General features: G+C 32.4%; 6 protein-coding genes across 15 annotated transcripts; 4 read left to right on the forward strand and 2 right to left on the reverse strand.

The window, feature by feature from the left end:
• Positions 1 to 304: 304 nt before the first annotated feature.
• On the forward strand, positions 305 to 1,940 carry Emc7 (endoplasmic reticulum membrane protein complex subunit 7). 2 transcript variants are annotated; one of them, XR_012047322.1, is made up of 5 exons: positions 305 to 580; positions 673 to 931; positions 1,005 to 1,079; positions 1,199 to 1,451; positions 1,626 to 1,940. XR_012047322.1 is itself a non-coding variant. In XM_072899017.1 (4 exons), exons 1-4 carry the CDS (start codon positions 381 to 383, stop codon positions 1,325 to 1,327), a joined length of 663 nt encoding a protein of 220 aa, XP_072755118.1. In that variant the 5' UTR covers positions 305 to 380; the 3' UTR covers positions 1,328 to 1,940. The 2 variants fall into 2 exon arrangements, 1 of the variants encoding a protein (XP_072755118.1); XM_072899017.1 differs by having other exon boundaries at positions 1,199 to 1,940.
• A 368-nt stretch (positions 1,941 to 2,308) lies between these two features.
• LOC140669390 (DNA-binding protein D-ETS-6) lies at positions 2,309 to 11,806 on the forward strand. 9 transcript variants are annotated; one of them, XM_072899181.1, is made up of 7 exons: positions 2,746 to 2,791; positions 3,016 to 3,076; positions 3,197 to 3,853; positions 4,231 to 4,732; positions 4,829 to 5,083; positions 9,853 to 10,117; positions 10,332 to 11,132. In XM_072899181.1, the coding sequence occupies exons 4-7, from the start codon at positions 4,426 to 4,428 to the stop codon at positions 10,687 to 10,689; spliced, it is 1,185 nt and encodes a 394-aa protein (XP_072755282.1). In that variant the 5' UTR covers positions 2,746 to 2,791; positions 3,016 to 3,076; positions 3,197 to 3,853; positions 4,231 to 4,425; the 3' UTR covers positions 10,690 to 11,132. The 9 variants fall into 9 exon arrangements, with proteins under 9 accessions (XP_072755288.1, XP_072755281.1, XP_072755284.1 ...); XM_072899180.1 differs by having other exon boundaries at positions 2,672 to 2,787; positions 3,016 to 3,853; XM_072899183.1 differs by lacking the exon at positions 3,197 to 3,853 and having other exon boundaries at positions 2,672 to 2,787.
• Rps12 (ribosomal protein S12) lies at positions 11,778 to 13,467 on the forward strand. Its single transcript, XM_072899188.1, has 5 exons — positions 11,778 to 11,826; positions 11,962 to 11,998; positions 12,622 to 12,756; positions 12,922 to 13,126; positions 13,360 to 13,467. The coding sequence occupies exons 2-5, from the start codon at positions 11,982 to 11,984 to the stop codon at positions 13,426 to 13,428; spliced, it is 426 nt and encodes a 141-aa protein (XP_072755289.1). The 5' UTR covers positions 11,778 to 11,826; positions 11,962 to 11,981; the 3' UTR covers positions 13,429 to 13,467.
• An 84-nt stretch (positions 13,468 to 13,551) lies between these two features.
• Positions 13,552 to 16,192, reverse strand: Zmynd10 (zinc finger MYND-type containing 10). Its single transcript, XM_072899177.1, has 8 exons — positions 15,983 to 16,192; positions 15,777 to 15,885; positions 15,065 to 15,357; positions 14,694 to 14,899; positions 14,422 to 14,591; positions 14,210 to 14,350; positions 13,878 to 14,110; positions 13,552 to 13,801 (listed from the first exon to the last, which is right to left on the reverse strand). Exons 1-8 carry the CDS (start codon positions 16,078 to 16,080, stop codon positions 13,747 to 13,749), a joined length of 1,305 nt encoding a protein of 434 aa, XP_072755278.1. The 5' UTR covers positions 16,081 to 16,192; the 3' UTR covers positions 13,552 to 13,746.
• Positions 16,193 to 16,615: 423 nt separating this feature from the next.
• Positions 16,616 to 19,688, forward strand: Abo (de-etiolated protein 1 abo). Its single transcript, XM_072899599.1, has 8 exons — positions 16,616 to 17,370; positions 17,494 to 17,637; positions 17,716 to 17,860; positions 18,052 to 18,160; positions 18,267 to 18,459; positions 18,546 to 18,829; positions 18,935 to 19,141; positions 19,234 to 19,688. The coding sequence occupies exons 1-8, from the start codon at positions 16,960 to 16,962 to the stop codon at positions 19,415 to 19,417; spliced, it is 1,677 nt and encodes a 558-aa protein (XP_072755700.1). The 5' UTR covers positions 16,616 to 16,959; the 3' UTR covers positions 19,418 to 19,688.
• A 1,110-nt stretch (positions 19,689 to 20,798) lies between these two features.
• Positions 20,799 to 22,456, reverse strand: LOC140669474 (allatotropin). Its single transcript, XM_072899346.1, has 3 exons — positions 22,403 to 22,456; positions 21,852 to 22,108; positions 20,799 to 21,350 (listed from the first exon to the last, which is right to left on the reverse strand). The coding sequence occupies exons 1-3, from the start codon at positions 22,433 to 22,435 to the stop codon at positions 21,212 to 21,214; spliced, it is 429 nt and encodes a 142-aa protein (XP_072755447.1). The 5' UTR covers positions 22,436 to 22,456; the 3' UTR covers positions 20,799 to 21,211.
• Between the last annotated feature and the right edge of the window lie 1,000 nt (positions 22,457 to 23,456).

Genomic DNA, 23,456 nt, shown 5'->3' on the forward strand with positions numbered 1-23,456 from the left:
TACCGTTAGACCTAAAAGTATACACCAATCAGAAATGGATAAATACAATTAACAATAGCGACATTCATCGCTAAGATACTAGAGAATCCCTGTACAGTTGTCGTCTTGTCAACATTCGGCGCTGATTTGTTGGCTCCTAGAGTAAGAACCAATCACATTCGATTGCTACTAAACGATATATTCTGTTGAACGCGCCCAATGATTGGTTGTTAGAGACATTTTCTAGGGTTTTACAAGTTCTTCGTCAATATCAGCCAATCATATTCATATGACAAATTAAAGGTTAACATAATTACTCGTGGTGTAGATAAACGTTGGGTTGGTGACGTTAGTATACAGATTACAGATGAACGTGTGAGGTTATAATTATCACATTCGTTATGAAGAAGATTCTGTATCTGCTGTTTATCTTTGCTAATTTATGCGAGCAATACGTAATTGCGGAACATGAAGAGGACACGTCTGCAGATCTGTACGTGATCGAGGGAAAAGTCTTTCCCTGGGACAACGCTGCTTCCAGTGGATGGCAACTCATGACGCATGTAATGGCCAACGGTGGTGAACATTATGGCTTTTTGAGGTATGATTAAATTACACATATATTTTGACAAATTTATTTATGTGCTTTCATTTGTGTGTTAATCGCTTATTAATCGAAATTTATTATTTTAGGGAAGATGGCACATTTATAATTTCGAATGTCCCATCGGGATCTTACATGGTCGAAGTGGTAAATCCAAATTATGTTTATGAACCAGTCAGGGTAGAAATTAATTCTAAAGGAAAATTCCGTGCTCGTAAAGTAAACTTGATACAAACATCGCAAGTGATTCAAGTACCTTATCCGTTGAAAATGAGACCTTTAGCACCATTTCGATACTTTCAAGTTAGAGAGCAATGGCGAATGACAGACTTCTTATTTAATCCTATGGTAACAAGATTTTCAGCAATATGCATACAACATATTTTATTACTTTTGTTAAAAATGTAATTTTTTATTTTAGGTTTTAATGATGGTTTTGCCACTTGTACTAATTATGATTCTACCAAAAATTATGAATGATCCTGAAACTAGAAAGGTAAGACCATGTCTTGTAAATATAAAAAAAAAAAATAAATAATTATGATAGGTTAATATATTGTTTATAATTTATAATCTATATAGTTTATTTGTTGACAAACTATATGCATTTTGTAGGAAATGGAGCAATTAAATAATCTCACTATTTATAATATGCCAGAAATGTCTGAAGTGATAACATCTTTTCTTTCCGGAGGAGAGAAACAAAAATCAAAGGCTGTAAAAGCTGCTAAGAAAAGACAATAATATTAATTTATTGTCTATAGATGATTGTACATGTCTAGTCGTTAAAATACATAAGGATATCTTGATAAGAAAAACAGGCCACATCTCTGAGGGAAAGAAAAACGTTAGGATTGCTTGAATATGTGTAAGATTATGATGGTTAATGCACCAAGTCTAAATTTACAATTTGAAAGTGTTAATATATAATTAACTTCTTGTATTTTAATGATTGTAAAAAATAATTTTGCAGTTTCTATATATGCAAACGAGAGAACGATAAGATCAGCAGTTTTCTAATTTATTATTAGTTCTGTTACAGAATTCCTGTGCATGTTGCACCTAAAATTTTGTAAAAAACTAGCGAAGGAAATTTTATAGAATAAGTAGAAAAAAACTGACATGATGTATAATATCAGTCACGACAATGATATGTGTCTAGTATAATTGTAACACTTTACATAATACTGACAGTATTGTTACACTTTCTTACATTGGTCACTTACTATGGATGGTTACATTAATTCTGTCTATAAAATATTGCAATATCCATATTGTTACAATTTTGTATATCGTAAAAAAGCAAGTATTTATAATATAAATAAATAATTATTTCAATCCAGAGAAAGATATTAGTTTTACAGTTATTTTAATTGTAGTTCTAGTGTCTTACAACATTATTACAGGATTGGCAAGTAACGCGGTACCGTTATAGTTACTTTTTTTTTTTTTTTTTTTGGTAACAAAGTGACGTGTTTTAAAATTTTTTTCTTATTAATGGTTTTACAAATTTAAAATAAAAAATTTACAAAAATTTATTGATATTTTATTAAGATTTTAATTATTAATTTTTTAAAATAAAATATATATTACAAAAGTATATTTTTTATTTATTTTATTTAATTATCACTCTTAATCGGGTTTAATAACATCGGTAGTTCTAAAACTGCCCAATCACAACTATTCCTCTGAAAAATGGCATGACTGTGATTGGTTAGTCTTAGAACTACGGATGTTATTAAACCCGATTATGGGTGACGTGTAAACGTGTAGTCACAGATCAAATAAACGTAGATTGCAATTTCGGCTACGTGAAATTAGAGAAAGCTTTGTGTAGTGTTGCCTTCTCTCTTTTTGACATAAAAAAAATTCAAAGTAGATCCTGCGGTCTTTCCAATACGCGCGTCATTTATATCTATCACGATCGAGAGTGCGCAATCTCTATACTTGTTACGTCTGTGGGTAATTATTGTATAAACTGTCGCGTTTCAAATATTTCGCGCAGGCGAATTATCCATAAACGTATAAACCATCTCCTTCGTTTCGCGTATTATTTCAAGTTATCACGTTACGGCCTCAAATGACCATTAATATAGACACATCTGCTGCACAATTCGAGTCAGCTACGAAGAAATATGAGAAAAATGTTCCCGGAATATTAACAGTCATCATATTAACATCGCAAAAAATAGGCTGGTATTTACGTATGTATGTACATACATATATGTATATCTACAACATCCGCTTTCTAAAATGACTAATATATATATATTTTTTACTATCTACGTCATCTAAAGTATATATATCTAAAGTATATACACGTGAGAATTTCAAACTGCATAAATGTCTATAGCAAAATCACGTGCTGTCATGTGACAAAAAAAAAAAAAAAAAAAAAAAAAAAAAATATATATATTCTCCTTTATTTACAGCAAATACAAAGATATTTTTATTCGAACCAGAACAACGGTGATCCTTATTGTCACTTATAAGGTAAATTTTCACGAGCCGCTGAAACCGATTGTTTGAGCGACAAAAAAATCACGTGATCAAAAATGATTTCTTTACTTTTAGTCACGTAATCCTTTTTGTCACTCAAACAATCGGTTTTAGCGGCTCGTCAAAATTTACCTATATATTTTCTCATATCGTGAGATGAAATCTGCCGAACGTGAGGATCTACGAGAGAGAGAGAGGGAGGCAAACATCGGAAGAGAAATGTGATGCACACGTTATTCGCGGTAGTATTTTTATTAAGGCCGACGCAGAAAGTATATCCTCCAAATCACACGTGGGCATCGATATAAAGAACAGGAGAAAAAAATACGTGAGAGTAAAGATGAGCAATCGGGCGTGATTCAGCGGTCGACGATGCACGGAGCCGAAAGCGACTTGACCGAGAGTGGCTGCGAGCTGTACGGCTTTTAATTCCGGGAATTCATATTTCGCCAATCGAGCCTTTGCCTTGCCTGGCGAGGCCCGACCCTCAGCCTCGCCGTGATTTCGTTTCATTTACATCGACGACGATGGCTAGATCAGTTCGACGCAACGATATTTTTATTACTCGATATTACGCCGGTTGCGACAAGATTGTATCACGAGCGAGTGACACTAACTCGCAGAGGGTCGGTCTCAAGTAGATAATCAGATAATTGTCGTGATAATAAGTGCAGAAAAAAATTGCAATATATATTAAAAAAAAATAAATAATACAAGTGCAGCATGGATGATAGTGTAAACGAAGAAGAATCGTGTTTGCGAACTTTTCCGGTAATTAAGTATCCCAGTAAACATTAGATATTCCATTCATATTCCAAAAGTACATCCTGGAATAGTAAAGAAATGTTCATAGAACGTTCAAATAATTGTGAAATATTCTATGAACATTAGCTGTATGTTTAATAAGGAACATTCAGTGTAAATTTGGATATATGTATGGAACATAAAAAGTTAAATAAAAAAATAGAATAAAATAATGTACAAAGTGAGAAAAAATCAGAATATTTTGTGCTTATTTGAGTATTCTGTATATACTTTCTTAAATATTCTAGAATTTAAAATAATCTAGGGATGTTTATTTTGAATTTTAGGAACTCCCATAAATATATTTCAGTAATATTTTTTTTTGCGTTTATTGGAATGTCCAGGTCTTGCGTTTATTGGAATGGCCAACCATAGCGTTTATTGGAATGTCCAGGCAGAGAATATCAAAAGTATTTTGTTAAATCTTGCGGTTTTACTTCGACTTTTCGGTCGATGAGTCAGTCGATGGAGGTTGGTCGTCGACGATTAACGGTGAGAGTTCTCCTCCTCGATATCACACCTGATGAAACAAAATAGCAATGACGAATTACGAAATTGCTAAAGAAAGACGCAAACTCTATCACCGAGCGATGAATCAAGACTTGGACACCGTATCGTCTGAAGCATCCGACTCAAGATCAAATTTGGAATTGGAATCAAAATCGAAACGAAACGATAATAAAAAGGCATCTTCGAACTACAAACAAACTCGTTTGACGCATAGAACGGACAATGCTGAAGTAGAACAACGCATAATCTTATCAGACAGCAATGAAGAAAATGATGATGACTCCAACAATGAAGATGCCGATCACTCGGAGTCCGAACGAATCATGGTGCCATCCGGTGAATATCTAACCGGAAATAATAACGAGCTGCATTTTAAACTCGTTTATTATGGCCGAACAAAGGAGAAACATGTCTCGATGATTCATCTTTCAGATCCATCCGAGTGGAATTCCAGCCATATAGCTTCGTGGATTTTCTGGTGCGGCCGGACATTCTCTATAAGACCAATCAGTGCGATACTTCCGTCGACCGGAAAGGAATTGCTGAAATTGTCTCTGCGAGATTGGCAGAATATCAGCGGCGAGACGGAGGGTCGCATCCTGGCGCGACACTTGGGCTACCTTCATCTACAAGCAACCGGCGTACATACTCCTGATTTATTGCAGGAAAACGAGGACAGTAGTGCTGGTGAGTCCGATATATTGAATAAATTCAAGATCAACTGGTTTTCCTCTCCTACGCATTAGATTGAATCTTTCACTATCGATTACGTTAGTGTTACATCGCGGAAAATATTTTACAGAAAAAAGAAAGATGTATCAAAATTCTTGACGTAGATTCCCTTATTTCTTAACAATTAAGTACTACAGGTTTTCAGAACTGACATAAACTTGGCCCACTTAATTATTTTATTCATCAGATTATGTAATATTAGGCTCATATAATTTGTTTCTTTATCTATGATCAATTAATTTGTATTGAAAATTTTTGTCTTTTTTTAAACAAATATATAATCTAAATAGCAATAATTAATTAAAACTGGAGTTAAAATAATATTATCAGAATTATGATACAATCTGATAAGGAGCCATTTCTAGCAAATATTTCTCGAGAAGATTTTTATTTTCAACTCGCAGCTAAAGATTGTGACCCAAAATAATACATTAATTTTGATATTTCTTTCTAATTCGAAATATACACATTATAATGTATCGAGACGATGTAACGTATTTTTCTCTTGTCGACAGTAAGTCTATTTTTGCTCGTTGCAAGTAAAAGAAATAAATCTAAAATAATTCACTTTCTAACTTATCTAACTTATCTACGGTAAAGCTTAGAAAAGTTTAATAGAGGTCCTGTCAGGATTGAATGGAGAGTGACCGGAAAAGGCTAACCGTTCCCCAAGGACCGATTCTAGTCCGACTCGAGCTTATCTAAAAGCTTTAACGATGGCTGCGATCTATTACAGATAAACGCGGTCCAGTAGAAAAGTAAATACCGATATCGTCAAGTGTGTATGTGCATGTGTATGCGGATAGTTTCGTCGAAAATTTTCTTCACGTCGCATGACTCGAAGAGAAAAAGCAAACTTGTTGAAATAAAAGTGTGTCGAAATGTCTATGCATTTTCTCGATATGAAATTGAGGCGATTGAAAAAAGGAACTATCACGATATTAAAGAATAAAAAGAAGAAACTTAATAAGAATAAAAATCAACTGTCGATTTATACAAAAAGCATATCGGTGGGTGAAAATATTTTATATAATAAATATTATATAATAAATAAAAACATTTAATTAAAATAAATATCCATATAATGATAATAATAATAATAATAAATAATAATAAATATATATTTTTCGATATAGAATTGATTTCGACTGTGCAACGATACGTTGATGAAGAAGCTGCGAGAAAATGAAGTGAAGAAATTCCCTTTTGTTTATATACTTGCTCCTCTTTTTTTGGAGCACAGATTTTTCGAGCACCGCCTCTTTGGATGCGAAAGAAGAAAAGCGAAAAGTGAGAGGTAGCAGGAGTCGTGGCAGCGTAAGCCTCGGAGATATATCGTCCGTTTGAATAACGTTGCAGCTTTCTCTCTCCCTCTCTCTTTCTCTATCTTTCTCTCTCTCTTTCTCTTTCTCTTTCTCTTGTTCTCTGTGTGTGTGTGTGCGTCGGCCCATCTCACCCCGGGAGCAGCCGTTTATTAAACGAATCAGTGTTATCGCGGTGAGAGAGTCCTCATGAATAAACCATCGAGTGTTTAGGGTAGCGGGAAAGGTGGTGCCACGAGGGGTTACGAGCTTGCCACGACCCCGCGCTTTTACCCCTCTTTCTGCCCTCCTCCTTTTGGGGGCAAGCTCTAACGGGCCTGGGGGGGTGGTAAGCTCACCGCGGGGCGCGACTATATTGTTTTCGTGATGAGCGGCAAACATTCTCTGGATCTTCAACGTATACGGGATAATTTTACGCATCGTGCATCTCCGTCATATAATGCCTGTCATATACATATATCTCATTTCGCGACACGTCCGGCGCATTTAACGGCGTGCACACTTTGTATTACATATAATATATATTATACGTACAATATATTAATATATCCTCGAATGCGAATCCGTTTGTACTTCTTCTCTATGTGTCGTTTTTAACATAACGATCAATATATTAAAATGGAATTTCACGTATATCTCGTTCTCGTAATATTTCGTCCAAGTTTACATTTATAATATACGAGCGATGTATATTAAAAGCAGACACTTTTTCACTTTATGACTTTTTTATTTAGCGTCATCATTTCTTGTCAAAACAGATATTGACAATATTTATTTAGCTGTGCACATACACAGAGTAACAAACTTGAATTTCTTAATGTGTTTCCATATCTTGTTCTATTTTTATCAATTCATCTAAATGCAATTCATCTCGGTTTTTCAAGATTGCAATGCAATTAAAAATATAAGTATATTTTAAATTGATTTATTAGTATAGATATTAATAAACACAAATGTATGCAACACGAGATATTATTATTTTATATATGTAAATTGTTATTAATTTTTTATATTTTAGCATGACAAAAGCATCAATATGTATCGAGTAATAACTTTAATCGAACTCTACTCTAGTAGCTTTTCTTGGAAAAGTACATATGTTTATTTTAATTATTTTTTTTAATAATGGGCTGATACAAGCTCATTAAAAGGTTATTAACAAATAAATTTTTTAAAAAGAATGTAGATACAATTATCAAATAATAAGTACAAGTGGAACGTTCGACAGTTTATATTTGTGTCCTTTCAGCCATAAATATTGTGAATGATTATTACGGATAGGAAAGAAAAAGAAAAGGTGTTTAATGTGTATTTAATACAAATTCGATCAATTGTATAGTGACAGAATATGTCAAATATTTTATTACGTTACAATCGACAGAATGGCCCGTATTCCGAGCTCACATTTATCGCTAAATGTGCCTCTAAATGTGTATATAAACACATGTATAAAACACTTTTAAAGGCACATTTAGCGATAAATGTGAACTCAGAATACGGGCCTACATATTTAGTCTTTTATGATCTTGCTAATTTTCTGATGTCGATTATTTACAATTAGATCCGTTCTAACATGTAACTCACGATATGTTTTTTCTTTTTCATTTTTTTATATATAATTATATATTTGTGACTAAAAAGAATAAGTGAAATGTCCCACTCTTGTATTTATTAAAAATATTCTGACAATTATCTGTTGAAAAAATAACTTATTTGTTAACAGCTCTTTTATGCTCGTATCAATTATTTTTTCAATATAACAAATTTTTCTATTATATGCCAAACTTATTTTCTTATTCTATTATTTCTTGGTATTAAGAAATATAAAAGAGAGGTGAAGAATCTGCAACTATATATATTTTTATTTATATTTATAAAACAGCAAATAAAATAATATAAAATATATGCAAGTTTACAGAAGTGAGATTCAAGAAGAAACGATTATTCTCGAAGTGAGCGCTTGAAACACTTATTCGCGAGGGAAGAAATTTCAAACGAATTTATATACAACTATTTTTATTGTCCATCACATGCATGAGATATCGAAACGATATTTGCGTAAATTCCAAGAGAAAGAGCGAAAGAAATGGAAGGTACCGGTAAGTACTCTAAGCTCGGCGGTACGTCAGAAGGGAGGGGGTGTAAAGGTATTCCGTTCACACTTGCCGAGACTACGAGTGGGAGGGAGGGGTGCGAAGGGCTAAAATAACCAGGGGCAAAGGTCGCTCAGTCGCTTTCTGTCCACTGACTGGCGAGTTTTATTCCGAATGTGTCTACGTCCCTTTATACGATCCGGCAGCAATCGACCTCGCTTACTCGCGCGATCATCGCGTAACGCGTCATTGAAATTAGTGAAATGGATGTCGATTTATCTTCCTTGATTTGTATTTGCTTGTTTCGCGAGTCATCGTGGAGAATGTATCGTGATTCATGTAATGACGTTACTCGTACTGCGTATGATCGCTCAACAGTAAGCCTCTATGAAATTAATTTCCATGTTATTTCGCTAGTATACGAAAAAAATTATAGTGTGATACGCATTCTTTCTTTTTCAACTCAAAAGGAAAATGTGAAAAATTACGGCGAACAAACGTCTTAATAAAGACTGCAAGACAATCAATTCGCATTGATCGAACGAGACGGATTTTTCGGATGCCACGGAGATGATGGGCCTATTGATGTTTATTGGTTTTCGAAAGCGCCGTTTATATGGCACAGGCGATTAAGCTAAAATATCACTTTCGGCGCGTAATGTGGAGAATTCAGACGCATCCGCTACATCTTCAGCAGGACACCAGATTGCATCCTTCGGCCGCTGCGATTCTTTACAACGGTAAATTAAGAAAAACTGAAAATTATATAAGCTCCTGAGTGAAATTAAAAAACACTGAGAAAATACTTATCGCGCGCCCCTCATCACTTACATGTACCTATATATTATATTTATATTTATTTATTTTTGTTGTATAAAGATACAATATAATACATGTACATGTTTTTCGCAGATACATTTTCAAACAAGTGCATTGTAAATATCTACTGACACGATAAAAAAATACAAAGATAATTGTACTCTCTTCTTTTTATTTATTTTTTGCAATCGAGTTCTAATTGACAATCTCACATATCAATAATTAATTTCATAACGAGTTTTTTTTTTAATAATGACTAATAATAAGTATAGGGATGACAATAAAGAAAAAGAATAAAAATATATATGTAAAAATGAGAAGGCAAATATGTTAAAGAAAGTTGACAACCATCGTTCTTCTCTCCTTTTTCTCTCTCTCTCTCTCTCTCTCTCTCTCTCTCTCTCTCTTTCTCTTGCGGTTTAAACAACTCGATCTCGAGATTCTAGAACTTGGAGCTTGGTGCATGCGTGTTTCGTTTTTCTGTTCATAGAGAGGTTCAGCCTCCTACAACGGACTTGCTCGCTGATTGGGTCGACGGCTGGAGCCGGCAGTTCGGGGGCGGTCGGAGGCGGACAGGTCCAGCTCTGGCAATTCCTGCTGGAGCTGCTCTCGGATACGTCCAACGCGTCCTGTATCGCGTGGGAGGGCTCGAACGGGGAATTCAAGCTCACCGATCCGGACGAAGTCGCGCGTCGATGGGGCGAGCGCAAGAGCAAGCCGAATATGAATTACGATAAGCTGTCACGCGCGTTAAGGTAATTCGATAAGCGGATATTGTTCGCCGATTTATGTAACGATGAAAAATCGTATGCACAATCATTATTTTTTCCGTATACTCTATCTATTTTTTATTCTCTATTACACGTATCTCATACAAATAATCCTTTGCCTAAATTTAAAACACTTTGAACTGTCATATGCATATAACATATGTATATATATTGTTAAGAGAGAAATATTATTTCGCAGATATTACTACGACAAGAATATAATGACGAAAGTTCACGGTAAACGTTACGCTTACAAGTTCGATTTTCATGGTTTGATGATGGCTTGTCAGTCGCAAGCCGGAATTATGACATTGGAGGCATCAACGCCGTCGCGTTTGACAAACAGCAACTGTCATCCTCATCACCAAGCTCATCGTACTCATCGTTTATATCCAGTGGGACCTACTCAACATTCTGTACAATCCTCTTTACAATCGGGATCAACGCCGTCCACGCAACAACTACCACCACCGCCGCCACCGCCACCTCCGCCCCCGCCACCCCCGTCTCTGCCACATTATTGTTGGCCGTATCATCGATGTTCGCCATCGACATAACATAGTCTTCAATCGCTATTAGGCATGTACGATTACATCAACTGACCGTGTGTCAATTTCATGGACGATGATTCGCGGTCATTCCATTTTATTCCATTCATCCTTCTTTTTTTTCTCTCTTTTTATCCCTGCAATACATCATTGATCATTGCCGATTTTTCGAATAAAATAAAGAAATGTCATCGAAATAACTTGTTAATGCATCGTTTCAGTGTATACTTACTCGGCATATCATATTAATGAAAGGCGTTCAGGTCAGGACTTTAAAGTGATGAAAAATTTAGAGGATTTTAATATTTTTTTTTTTATATCCAATAATGTATGACAAATTTATTACTCTATATTTTTTCGCGTTCAAATGTCTTAGATTTTCTTGGACGCAATCTTACGTAACGACAATTTATAATAATATTGAAAATTATTAATATAGTAATTTTACAAACGCGAGTGCAAAGTATTTCGAACTTTCAAATATTGCAAAAGTATAAAATATATCCTTCTATTATTATTTTATGACTTGTCAAATATATTGCTAATTGGAATTACTATAACTAATATACAATACACCAAGACAACTTACTTTGATAGAAGCGTATTCGCGCAAAAATGTATATATTTTGTAAACATGACTTTCTATCCAGTAAATACATAGAATTAATATCTACTATTATGTATATAAATCAATTTAAAAAAATGAAGACTCCATTGATACATAATGTAATCATTTCATTGAATTACATATTATTTGTGTATTGCGTTTTTATAAATTTTTTAATAATAAATTTTATAAATAGCATTTTGATGGCAGACATATTTTACTAATGTTAGCAATATATATATATATATATAAATATATATAAATATATATATATATATATATATATATATAAATATGTATAGATTAAGCTTTGATTATAAATGTTTTCATTTAACTCTCATTATAAATGTGTGCGTATGTCATTATCATATGATATGCATGTCAAACTTTTTTACCAATCGTCGATAATATTTTTTATTTTTGATGTCTGTCCCTAGATGTCCTTCTATACCAACATATCGACCGATCGATAAGTCCCTATCGAAGTGACGCATGCTCGTGCTCAAAGCGTACAATTCCTCTTCTGTTCGTTAGCAAAGGTAAATGAAGCCACGCTGAATATTAGCGCGGTTAAAATCCATTTATTGTGGCAAGATCGTTATACAGTTTACCTTAAAAAACATTAAAATGTGATCCTCGTGGCAAAAATAATAATATTCTGTAATTATTTCTAGGTCCTTGGCTCTATTAAAACATGTCTGACGTAGAAAAGTAAGTGTACTTTAGAATGTTTTCAATACCGCTTATTTATTCTTTATCATGTGTTGCGATTAACTTTAACAAATCAATAAATTTGTGGATATATAAAAGTGTATAAAACCTTGGCGAGAAGCGTTTGTTGCGAGAAAAATTCTTCAGCAAGTAGTAAATATGGATAACATTTTGCACATTTGATGATAGATAATATAGGTTAAGTTAAAATGGAAGTATATACTTGCATGTATAAGCTTTGAAAAAATTTATGAATTATAAATTATTTAATATTAAATTTAAAATTTTCATTTATTAAACTTTAGTAATTTAAAGGAAAGAAAATTGATAAAATTGACTCTTTGATTATTTGAGATAAACTTTAATGTAATTTTAATTCGTACAAGATTTTATCAATATGATACGTTTAATGTTAAAAAATGTTAAAAAAAATAATATTTTCTATGAAAGACGTTTTTATAAAAATATTTTATATTTTTTATAGAGTTACAATAATTATTAAGAAAGTTGTATAGTCTTTCACAGCCAATATATATATATATATATATATATAGAGATAATAAATCTATTTATATTGATATATAGATAAATCAACCAGTGAAGAATATTTTTGTTTTTTACAGTGATGATGTGCCATCTGCGATGGCAGCCGGTGGCAGTATGGATGTCAATACTGCACTACAAGAAGTCTTAAAAAATTCTCTCATTCATGACGGTGTCGTACATGGCCTTCATGAAGCTGCTAAAGCATTAGACAAGTAAGATATAAAAATTAATTTTAATAAACTTCTTTTTTGAGATAAATTTAATTATTTAATATATTTTAATGTATAATACAATAATGCATAATACAAATAAATGTTATGTGATAAGTAATGTTAAATATCATATTATTATTTATTAATAAATCTTTTATATTGCAGGCGGCAAGCTATGCTTTGCATTTTGGCAGACAATTGTGACGAACCAATGTATAAAAAATTAGTTCAAGCATTATGTAACGAGCATCAAATTCCACTGATAAAAGTAGACAATAACAAAAAGTTAGGAGAATGGGCTGGATTATGTAAAATTGATAGTGCAGGCAAAGCACGTAAAGTAGTTGGCTGCTCATGCGTCGTCATAAAGGTAAGTTATAAGAATGTTAGTTTTTTTTTTTTTTGATATAATTATGACACTTGGGGACATGTTGAAAAGATCGTAAAAATATATATGATGATAAATTTGGCTCCCTCTACTGAGCAGAACCCGTATATTAGACAGACCATGCTGTGCTTATGCCATACTGATATATCTTTGTTATACTTTTTTCTTACATTATTATATTATTCCATTATCGAATATACAAACATTTTTCGCAGGATTTTGGCGAAGATACACCAGCCAAGGATGTTTTAATGGAATACCTCAAACAAAGTGCTGTACATTAAAAATCTTTTAATAAAATATTTGACACAAATTAATTTAAATACGATATATTTATTTCTGAAGTCTTAATATCTCAAAATCTTAATTATATAATTCCTTTTGAGATACATGTAATTGTATCTCAGATACTAATGCTACAATTTTTGATGTGTTTTAGAATGAATAAGTTGTCAAATTCATAAAAAAAAAGAAAATGCAACCTTTTTACAATTATACAGTAAAAGAAATGCTGAGATTGAAAGGAAAGCAGAAATATATATCAAGTTTATATATTATATAGGAATATATTAATCTATCAAGGATGATTTGATCATTATTGTTTAGCCTTCGTTACAAATCTTTTTGTGTTCTTCCCAATCTTTTACTTGACATTGTCTGCAAAAATTATTAGTATTATGTCTGAATGTATGTTTACAGGAAACTATATCTTTGAAGCATTTCCTTTACATACCTACTACAATACCAGACTTCTTTACATTTGGAGCATCGTTTTTTAGCTACTTCTTGGCATACTGAACATTTTTTCGGCTCTATGCGATCCAATTTTTCCAAGTCGTAGCCATCGCTTAAGATTTGCGCAGCATCTTTAATATAATTTTGATCCATCGTAAATAGATATTTAGACTGATGTCTAGCCAACTTTTTCCATTTTTTATGATATTTTTCCAAAATAGATGATTTTATCTATATATTTATAATTTTTTGTGTCAATTATTTCACTAATAAAACAAAAAAAAGATAAAGCAAAATAAGAGATAAAGATAGGAAAAAATAACGTTATACCTGAGGTATTACTTCTACGTGAACTGTACAACTTGCATTAGAAGATGGCATTGCTGTTATATTTAAGTAAGATAACCATCTTTTAAGCTCTATCAAAGGAGAAATTTGATCTAGTATATCTTCATGTAAATATTTCTGCAACTAAAGTGTAAAGAGTCCTATTTAAAATTCCGTATTATATGCACTGGTGATGAGTCGATAATAATTAATACCTTAGATAGCTGGGACAGCCTATGCTCTGTAATTTCGTAATACGGAGAACATTTTGGATTGAGAAGTAATTCTCTCAGGCCAAACCATACTTGGCCTTCTCTCTTATTAATTTTTCCCACTTCATTTGCCTTAACTTTTCTCCAGCTAGCATCGTACATTAACATTTCACCTGTACACATATTAATGATATTTTACTAGTAATTTTGCAATATTTTTATCGTCCTTTCTAAGACATTCCAATCTTACAGAAACAGAAAAGAGCTATTATTACCATCCTCATCTTGCTTCTTCCACAGTTGACTTTCTATTAGTTGTACAAATAAGTAAGGAATATCATGTACGGCCAGCATACGTGAAATAGCGCAGAGGGGTAAACTATCCAAAAATTCTATTAAATAGTAAAGGATGGAGATACATCGCATTCCAATATCAAATTCAAATATCTTCAATTTTTCCAATATTTCTTCGAGGCAAGAGCTATTGATAAAAAATATGTGCGATTAATAAAAAGTTTTAAATTACAGGATAGACACGTTCTTTACTATCGTTTGTTTACACAATCTGCTGCATCCAATTAAAATATATTGTATATCTTAGTGTAATATATTTGTTTATTTATTTATTTATTTATTAATATTTTACTTGGGATCTTTGATTTCGAATCTTTCGTAGATCTCGAAGGTTTTCTCATCAAAAAGCATTGTTACGTGCTTGACGGCATAATCGATGAGATCAATCACCATATCATCTATCGTTCGCGCGCTTTCGCAATGAAATAATATATTCTCCAATAACGAAACTACGACTACTTCGTGATAAAGTACGCTAAACATCATAAACGTGTTTGATGGCTCGCCGTTAAGATCAATTAAAAGTGGGAACGCTTTATGTTTCCATATATCAATTTGTATAGCTTCATATATAAGAATAGGGACCTAAAATGGAATGATTATGGTTTATATTAATTTTCTTGTATATCGTATTTTTTTTGCTCTGTTTTTGGTCACGTATGGATCATAATATGTTTTGTCACAGTTTTAGTTATCTCAAAGCGTTTGAAAAAATTCAAAAAAATTTACAAACAATTTATTCTTTGACATTTGTAAAAAATATTTATGTATAATAAAAGTTAAAAAATAAAGTTTAAACATTTTTTTCATTGATTGAAGTCTTTGAGATATTTTATTATTAAAATATTTATGAGATCAAAATGACCCATATGTGACCTTTGAGTTAATTGACATTTTTAATGAAAATTGCTAAAATCTAATTTACATATTTATATGGTTTTGTTACATGTATAATATATTATTCTACTTGTCTACGAGAGGACAATCGTTTGCCAATAGCTTACTTTCTTTAATGAAATAAACCATTCTATAACACTCTCTTCGCGCAATCCTGTTATCTCGAGTACACTTTGCTGGTTTAATAATGTCAGTCTCTTATGGAAATCTAACCAGCTGAAATATGGTTGGAAAAATTCTTGCATTTTTATATCGATTTCTAAATATGTGTAGTACTATAAATAATTATATATGACGTATAAAATGTATATACCTTTTTGTACCGACATCATCCAGAATTGAAACATTCAAGCTTTGCACGTAAGCCTCGATTTCCCATGGCGATATTATATATTCCATTTGATCTGCCATACTTTCGAAAACTCTCGCGTTAAATTTCGAATAATGCTGCGATCACCATTCATTATACATAATAAATAATCTAAAATACCCAGCGATATCTCCCTGACGACAAACATGTATGTTTAATCGATATAAATACGCATACAAAAAAAAATAAATACAGATAAAATACAATAAATACAGAGATAAATTAATACAGTTAAAATGAATACAGAGATTATAGAAAATATAATTTTCTAAATTTATAAATCTACATCTACGCATAGATTTGAAATATTTTGTGCTTTTGCAATTTTTATTATCTCGCTTCCTATTTTTATTATTTTTAATTATAATTCGCAACTGTATATAATATAGAATTCTATCATTAATTTTGAATTAAATCTTAAATTCGCGCTAAATGAAAATTTAAATTCTAATTAAATGAAAACTCGAACCCATTTTTAGCGAAAATTTAAATTCTGCTTAGCGGAGACTCAAACCCGCTTTAGTGAAGATTCGAACCCATTTAGCGGAGATTCGAACCTACTCGATGAAAAATTCACGAATGCATGTTGACCTAACCTATTTCAACCGCTATTATAACCTATGTGTGTTCAAACTTGTAAAAGAAATAGAGTATAATAAAATCTATATAAATGTGCAATATATAACTTATTAGAGTCGGAAAGATTTTGCCACTAAAAGGGGAAAGAAGCAAAATAAAATAAGATCTTCATACATGGCGAAGACTGGCGAAGACTTTGCAATTAGATAACATTCGCCCGTGTTAACCAAGGTGATACGCATCGCATGAAAGTATATAAAGTGTGGCAATAATAAAGTCTGACACGGCGACGATGGATCCCATTTCTGTGCGTTATCGCGCAATAAATAATTGCTAGCGGGATGGCAAAGATGAAGGAAAGCAGGGTCAGCTTCGTGACAGATCCCTGTCCCATAAAACCTCGTAAAATCGGGCCGCAGAACGTGGTCGTTCGCCTGAGACAGAGGGAAACGATGAGCTGCCCTTTCCCGGGCACGCATGTACATAGCGCGAGGCAGTTCTATCAAAATGTTTTTCCCAACTTCACCGTCATGAACGTGGAGAAACCGCCGTGCTTTTTGCGTAAGTTCAGCCCGGACGGGAAGTACTTAGTGGCGTTTAGCGCGGATCAAACGTCTATCGAGGTATACCAATATTGCGGGGCTTCGGCGGCCGCGGACTTGTTGGCCGATTGCGAAGGCGAATATATCGGCAACAAGAACGACGACTGTAGCTTTCACATACGAAGTAATATCTTCGCGCGGTTTTTCAAGGTACCCGAACTGTGTACTAATCGACTTTGGTGTATGCACCTATATTTGCAGATTATAAAGATTAAAAAAAAAAAAAGAGATAGAACCGCTGAAATTGGTGTACCAGCATAAGCATATTTATAGGTCAAATGGATTATAAATGTAGTACAAAGCAACACGCACCAGCAATTGAACAGAGAATGCAGTCTTTTCACAGACGACGCGCGGTACGTAATTGTGGGTTCAGCCGCTCATATCCCTGAAGAATTGAGGCCGCACTTTTATCAGGTAATCATCACAAGTAGTAGTTGTAACTTGTGACTATTTTTTTAATATAAAAAAAGAAAAAAAAATTATCCGTTCAAGATTTATTCCAATAATGAGGCATTGACTCCAAATCCCCGGTCTCCTCTTGAAGATTATAGCTTGCATCTTGTCGACCTACGTGGTGGAAAGTTATGCGACACTAGGCATTTTAAAGTGGACAAAATTTATTTATCACATAATCAAGGTATCATATATTAAGATATACCAATAATATTTTGACAAGTTTTGTGCAAAGAATTAAATTTTTTCATTGTAATAATATTTTTAATATTAACTGCTCTTTTAAGCAAAATAGGGATGTTTTGAGACAAGTGTCAATTAAATGATTAAATATCAAGCTCTTAGAATAAATCTTACATTTTTTTCTATATATAGGTCTTTATTTATACAAAGATATATTAGCAGTCTTATCAGTGCAGCATCAAACGATACATATCTTTCAAATTCTGGATGGCATGTTTATAAACGTCAGAACAATAGGAAGGTATTAAATATAAATATTAGCCAATGTTATTATAAATAATTTGTAATGTGTACAATAATATAAATACGAGTGGTATTGTTCAGATAATATAAATAATTTTTATCAGGTTTTGTATGGAAGATGATGCATATTTAGTTACGAGTGCTTTTCCTGGCATCAATTGCAGACCATTTAAAGATGTTGCAATAAATAGTCTTAAACATAGGTTATTAGTATATTTGTACAAACGAGCAAAATATATAAGCAATGTAACAAAAGATCCATATGAATTAAGAAGATTTTATCAATATTTCGACCAGGTATTTTTATACATTATTTAAAAACATTTTATTGTTAATGGGTCAATTATCAAGCAACTAATAACTAATTGAATAAAATATTTCAGCTAAATTCATTACGTATGTGGAAAATGCAATTGTTGGATACAAATCATATCTTGGTGAGATACGCGAGCGAAGAGGTAGCGACCTTGCAAGCAAATGAACCAAATGCACAGCCTGCGCTATTGGTGGTTTACGATATGGTTACGGCAAAGATTTTGGCGGCATACGACAATGCATCGACTCAACTATTAACCCTGTTTGAAAACTTTAGTGATTTTTTCAGAAATGCCAGAATGAGCACGGATTGTCAATATATGTGTTCGCCATCTAATAATATATATGCCAGGTATAACATCCTGTGTATTAATTTAGACAATGCATGAATACGTGCATTATTTATTTTATAATTGCCTAAACAATATCTAATTAAAATAAGTTTTTTTCTTTTCAGATTGTTACAGCAAAGGTTTAAACAAACGATAATAAGTGCTAGATACGGTGGCATTACCGAAGCTACAAAAAGATTACTCGCTCAATTGCCGATATGCGCTCAGTCCTATTCCAGTTCTCCTTACCTCGACTTGTCATTATTTTGCTATGACGATAAATGGGTGTCTATGATGGAACGTCCTAAAGCATGCGGGGAACATCCGATACGGTACAAACATTTTTTCACAACTCATTTCTCACGATAAAGAATTATCGATAAAATTATCTACGAATATATAACTTTTTCTTTTTTATTTACAGCTTCTATGCACGCGACTCGGGTCTCTTAAAATTTAGAATGTATGCCGGTATGTTGGGACGAACAACACCGACGGCTGCAAGACGATTGGTGGCATTCACGTTCCATCCGACTGATCCGTTCGCGATTTCAGTTCAACGTACTAATGCAGAATATATTGTCAGTTTTCACGTCCGACATATTTAAAGCACTTCTTTTTTTTTACAAATGTACATCTTGATGTAATGAATTTCTCACTAGAATTTGAGAAAGAAAGATAAAAAAATTGTTGCTAAAGTACAAAATGGATTTTATATTTCGAGTAAAAATGTAGTCACAAAGTGATCATATAAAGCTACAAAATCGGATTCAAAGACTTTGCTATTTATTGCTATTTACTGCATATAAAATGTGTATGCAATGTATAATTTAATATACTTTTAATACAATTGGAAATCGAGAATTTGAAACTATAACAGATGTGAAGTGTTTTATAAAATATTATTTCTATAACCTTACGAAATCGTATTATCCCTAATCATATTATCCTTAAAAAGGAATAAAAATATTGTCTTTTCAAAAGAAGAAAGAGATATAGAAATTACAGGTGAAAAAATTTATTATTATTAATAATTTGAAATATATGTATTTTCAAGTTAGGTAAATAATATAATAAAAAAAATAAATAAAAGCATTTTAGGATATTTTTAAATTGTTTGAAAAAAATAGAAACTGAAATTTTAAGCATAAGAAATTATTCAAAAATTGAAACATCTCTAGTTGGTTGTTCACATGTTAGATCATTCTTTTCTATAAAATGCACAATTCTTGTCATATTCAATATGACATATGTGTTTCCTTTCTTATATTTGTTCAAAGGGTATCTAGTACGATTTATATTTTCTTCTTTCGAAAGATTAAAATAAAGAAAAGAAAGTAAGTAAAGTTAGACAGCGATCAAGATGATATTTCTCCGAGATTTTAACCCACGCAGCATACAAATATTCAAAAGATGTTTAGAAGACATACTGAAGATATCTTCTAATTCAAAAATATTTTTAGTATGTCCTCTGAATGTTTTTTGGATATACATGCTGTTTGAGAAATTTCGTAGCACATGCATAGTCCGATTCTTCATACATTGTCATTTATTAGAGAATATACAGATAAAAAAATTTCAAACAAACAATTAGGAAATTGACGAATAAGAGCCAACGCGAATGTTGATGCGTCAATTTCGCAGAAAATAATTTTTTTTGCGAAACTTGTGAGGGCACATATTTTCCTTGGTGTATTTTACCAAGATTATTATTTTTATTTTTGAGAATTTTTAGAAACCCCTCCTTATCATCCTATAGAGATGTAGTCGAGAAAAATATCGGGGCGAAAAATTTCAAATATTATTAAACTTTCTACAAATTAATGCATATGTTTATATGATGGATAAATTATAGGAGATGTAATAAAAAAAAATTCATAATGCATTTAAAAAACAATAATCTTCGAAAATAGGATTTGATAAAATCAGAGCCAGAGAAAGAGAGGAATAATCACAAAAGAAGAAAGTATACATATTATTATTCCTCATCTATTTTCATTTCTGTGTACATTTTTTTTTAATTTTACATATATTTGTATACTAAACAGAAAAGTAATCAATTACAATATATTTCTCGATATATATATATATATATATATATATACACATATATAGTGCAATATATATTGTTTTACGACAGTTATAATTATATATCGATTTTGCATACGCGGGTGAAAAAACACGTCTTCTGTTTGTCTTATTCTTGATATCGCGAAAACTTTTGTCGTAAAAAGAAAAATTATACATAAGGAAAGAAATAGATGAGCATCTACATAGTACTACACCTGCATACGCGAAGAGTCGAGAAATAAATCGGGTTCGAGGAGGTATCGAATAAAACGTTTTATCTAATACGGGAGAAATTTCTCTTTAAAACTCCGCCGAATGCATTTGATAAAAGATTAAATTAGCGCGAATGTTCTATCGGGTTTCGAATGATCCATTATCGACTCTTCATCGCCTTGATCGTTTTGCATCGTCAATTTGTCGGCCAATGCAGGATTTGCCTGCATCATTCGAAGTAGCACTTCCGCGGGCACGCTGTAAAAATATTAAGATATTTTAAATTTAAATTAAATACAGGCTTATGAGGATTATTATATAATTATTAATAGTAGCCATTTACTCAAGAGTTAAATGACAAAACATTTCTCGAGAGTTTTCTTTTCAATATATTAATTATATTTTACATCTTTTGCGTCTAAATTTGATGTCACTTCTCCGATGTGGAAATAATTTTACAACAATAATTTATATATTTTTACGAAAAATTAAAATATTGTCAATAACGAAGCATTACTTTCTATTTAAATTTATGAAAAATTACAAACATATATAGCTTAAATTAATATAAAAATTATATGTGGAAATAATCTAAAAAGTTGTAGTCACATCATGAAAAAAAAATTATAGTTTTCGCAAAATTTATCGCGTGAAAAGTTATATATAAAATTATTTTCGTATCAGAAACATTGCTAGTAAATGGAAAAAAAATTCTTACATTTTTTACTTTATCTTTTACAGAGCCTGGAGAATACTCACCCACGTGGAAAGTTTCTCAGAAGGGGCAACAGAATTCTCTCGCGTCCACGAAAATCCGAGGTCCTCTCCAGCGGACCTTCCCTCTTCCCGAACCCAATCGCTGTGGAGATGTATTCCGGTTTGAAGCCGCGGATCTCTCTCAATTTCGTCCGATGCTTGAAGAAACGGGGATAATTATTCCGTTCCTTCGATGCCGCTACGATGAAAGATCCCGCCACAAAAAGCAATGCGATCGCTAATATCACTCGCATGGTTTCCTGACGCAAAAAGAAAGATTCATCGGACGCAATGAAAATGATGTTTATCACGCGACAATTTAATTACAAATATTTGCTTAAGGACGATCTTCCTCCGATCATAAGCTTACATGTATCGTCATTGCAGATGTTTTTATTAATTGATTGAGCGATATATGATTCACATTTTTCATAAAATATAAACTTCTTACGAGATTTCACGAGACATTTTGGAGCATTATTTATATATCGATCTGCACAGACAATTGTGTTGCACAGATAATTAAATATCTATTAATTATAATTTATACTTACGTGACACAAGAAATTCATTTTATTAATATTCATTAATATTTATATATATATATATATATATATATATATATAAAAGAATCATGAAATTCTATAGTACTATTGACGAAGATAACTTCTATTTTCTTTTAATATTATATTAATTATATAAATAAAAAGAAATTAGAAATTTTTAATTATAGAATAAATGTTATATATTTTTTGTAACGACTTTGGGTCATTGAACAATTTAAAATTTTTTAAATATTTTTGTAATGATTTTTCAACATAATTTTTTTTAAATATAATTTTCAAAATAATGATTTAAATCCGCGCGATTTGAGACGCTTGCTTTTGAAAAAATCCAATTATTTTATCAGAGATCTAAAATACAAAACAATATCGAATGTCGTTCCACATAACAAAAATCAAAAGTCTAAAAACCAATTTTAATCTCATCTGTATATTTTTTTTTTCAGGTAACGATTGAGAATTTTCGCGGTACGCGCGCTGGCTGACTAGATGAAATCGAGAAGAAATCCAGAAATTTCGGATTTTTTTCTTATCCGCAGGAAGAACGTCGACTTGATCCGCGTACGCACATGAGCTGAGAACTGGGCTTTGGAAACTATTCCACGTCGTTTTGTACGAAGCCGCCGACATCGGCGTCGCGACCGCCGGCGACGCCGTCGCCGTCGCCGTCGCCGCTGATCGTATTTTCCGTTCATTTCTTAAACCTTCTGACTGATCGATATTTTATCGTCTCATTGAAATTTCTGTTGATGAGATAGCCGCAATTCCACAGATAGCTTTTAGAATGCAAAAGGACGTTTAAAAGCGCATATATTCCTTCGATGAGGAGGTATAAAGAGACGCCGAAACCGCCGTCACCGCCGTCGCCGCCGTATATATCGCCTTCGTCGTCTAGCCGCCGATGCGTATGCGAAATTTCCCGCAGTACATCAGGGGTAGGCGTCCCCCTGAGAACGCATTTCGTAATGACGATACATGCCACGCCTACACTTTTATCTAATTTACATTGCAAGCTCTGCACATTTCTTCAAATTAAAACAGAGTA

This window comes from Anoplolepis gracilipes, chromosome 9 (assembly GCF_047496725.1).
Source record: "Anoplolepis gracilipes chromosome 9, ASM4749672v1, whole genome shotgun sequence".
NCBI classification, from domain to species: Eukaryota; Metazoa; Arthropoda; class Insecta; order Hymenoptera; family Formicidae; genus Anoplolepis; species Anoplolepis gracilipes.

Coding starts and splice junctions, on each gene's coding strand:
- Emc7 (XM_072899017.1), top strand. CDS start 381: ATGAAGAAGATTCTGTATCTGCTGTTTATCTTTGCTAATTTATGCGAG. Junction 581..672: donor GAACATTATGGCTTTTTGAG/GTATGATTAAAT, acceptor TTATTATTTTAG/GGAAGATGGCACATTTATAA. Junction 932..1,004: donor ACTTCTTATTTAATCCTATG/GTAACAAGATTT, acceptor TTTTTATTTTAG/GTTTTAATGATGGTTTTGCC.
- LOC140669390 (XM_072899180.1), top strand. CDS start 4,426: ATGACGAATTACGAAATTGCTAAAGAAAGACGCAAACTCTATCACCGA. Junction 4,733..4,828: donor ACGAATCATGGTGCCATCCG/GTGAATATCTAA, acceptor TTCATCTTTCAG/ATCCATCCGAGTGGAATTCC. Junction 10,118..10,331: donor AAGCTGTCACGCGCGTTAAG/GTAATTCGATAA, acceptor ATTATTTCGCAG/ATATTACTACGACAAGAATA.
- Rps12 (XM_072899188.1), top strand. Junction 12,757..12,921: donor GCTGCTAAAGCATTAGACAA/GTAAGATATAAA, acceptor TTTATATTGCAG/GCGGCAAGCTATGCTTTGCA. Junction 13,127..13,359: donor GCTCATGCGTCGTCATAAAG/GTAAGTTATAAG, acceptor CATTTTTCGCAG/GATTTTGGCGAAGATACACC.
- Zmynd10 (XM_072899177.1), bottom strand. CDS start 16,080: ATGGCAGATCAAATGGAATATATAATATCGCCATGGGAAATCGAGGCT. Junction 15,886..15,982: donor GATGATGTCGGTACAAAAAG/GTATATACATTT, acceptor ACCATATTTCAG/CTGGTTAGATTTCCATAAGA. Junction 14,900..15,064: donor TTCGAAATCAAAGATCCCAA/GTAAAATATTAA, acceptor TTTTATCAATAG/CTCTTGCCTCGAAGAAATAT.
- Abo (XM_072899599.1), top strand. CDS start 16,960: ATGGCAAAGATGAAGGAAAGCAGGGTCAGCTTCGTGACAGATCCCTGT. Junction 18,161..18,266: donor AACGTCAGAACAATAGGAAG/GTATTAAATATA, acceptor AATTTTTATCAG/GTTTTGTATGGAAGATGATG. Junction 18,460..18,545: donor TTTATCAATATTTCGACCAG/GTATTTTTATAC, acceptor AAAATATTTCAG/CTAAATTCATTACGTATGTG.
- LOC140669474 (XM_072899346.1), bottom strand. CDS start 22,435: ATGAATATTAATAAAATGAATTTCTTGTGTCAC. Junction 22,109..22,402: donor AAATGAATTTCTTGTGTCAC/GTAAGTATAAAT, acceptor TTTTTGCGTCAG/GAAACCATGCGAGTGATATT. Junction 21,351..21,851: donor CTGAGAAACTTTCCACGTGG/GTGAGTATTCTC, acceptor ATATTTTTACAG/CGTGCCCGCGGAAGTGCTAC.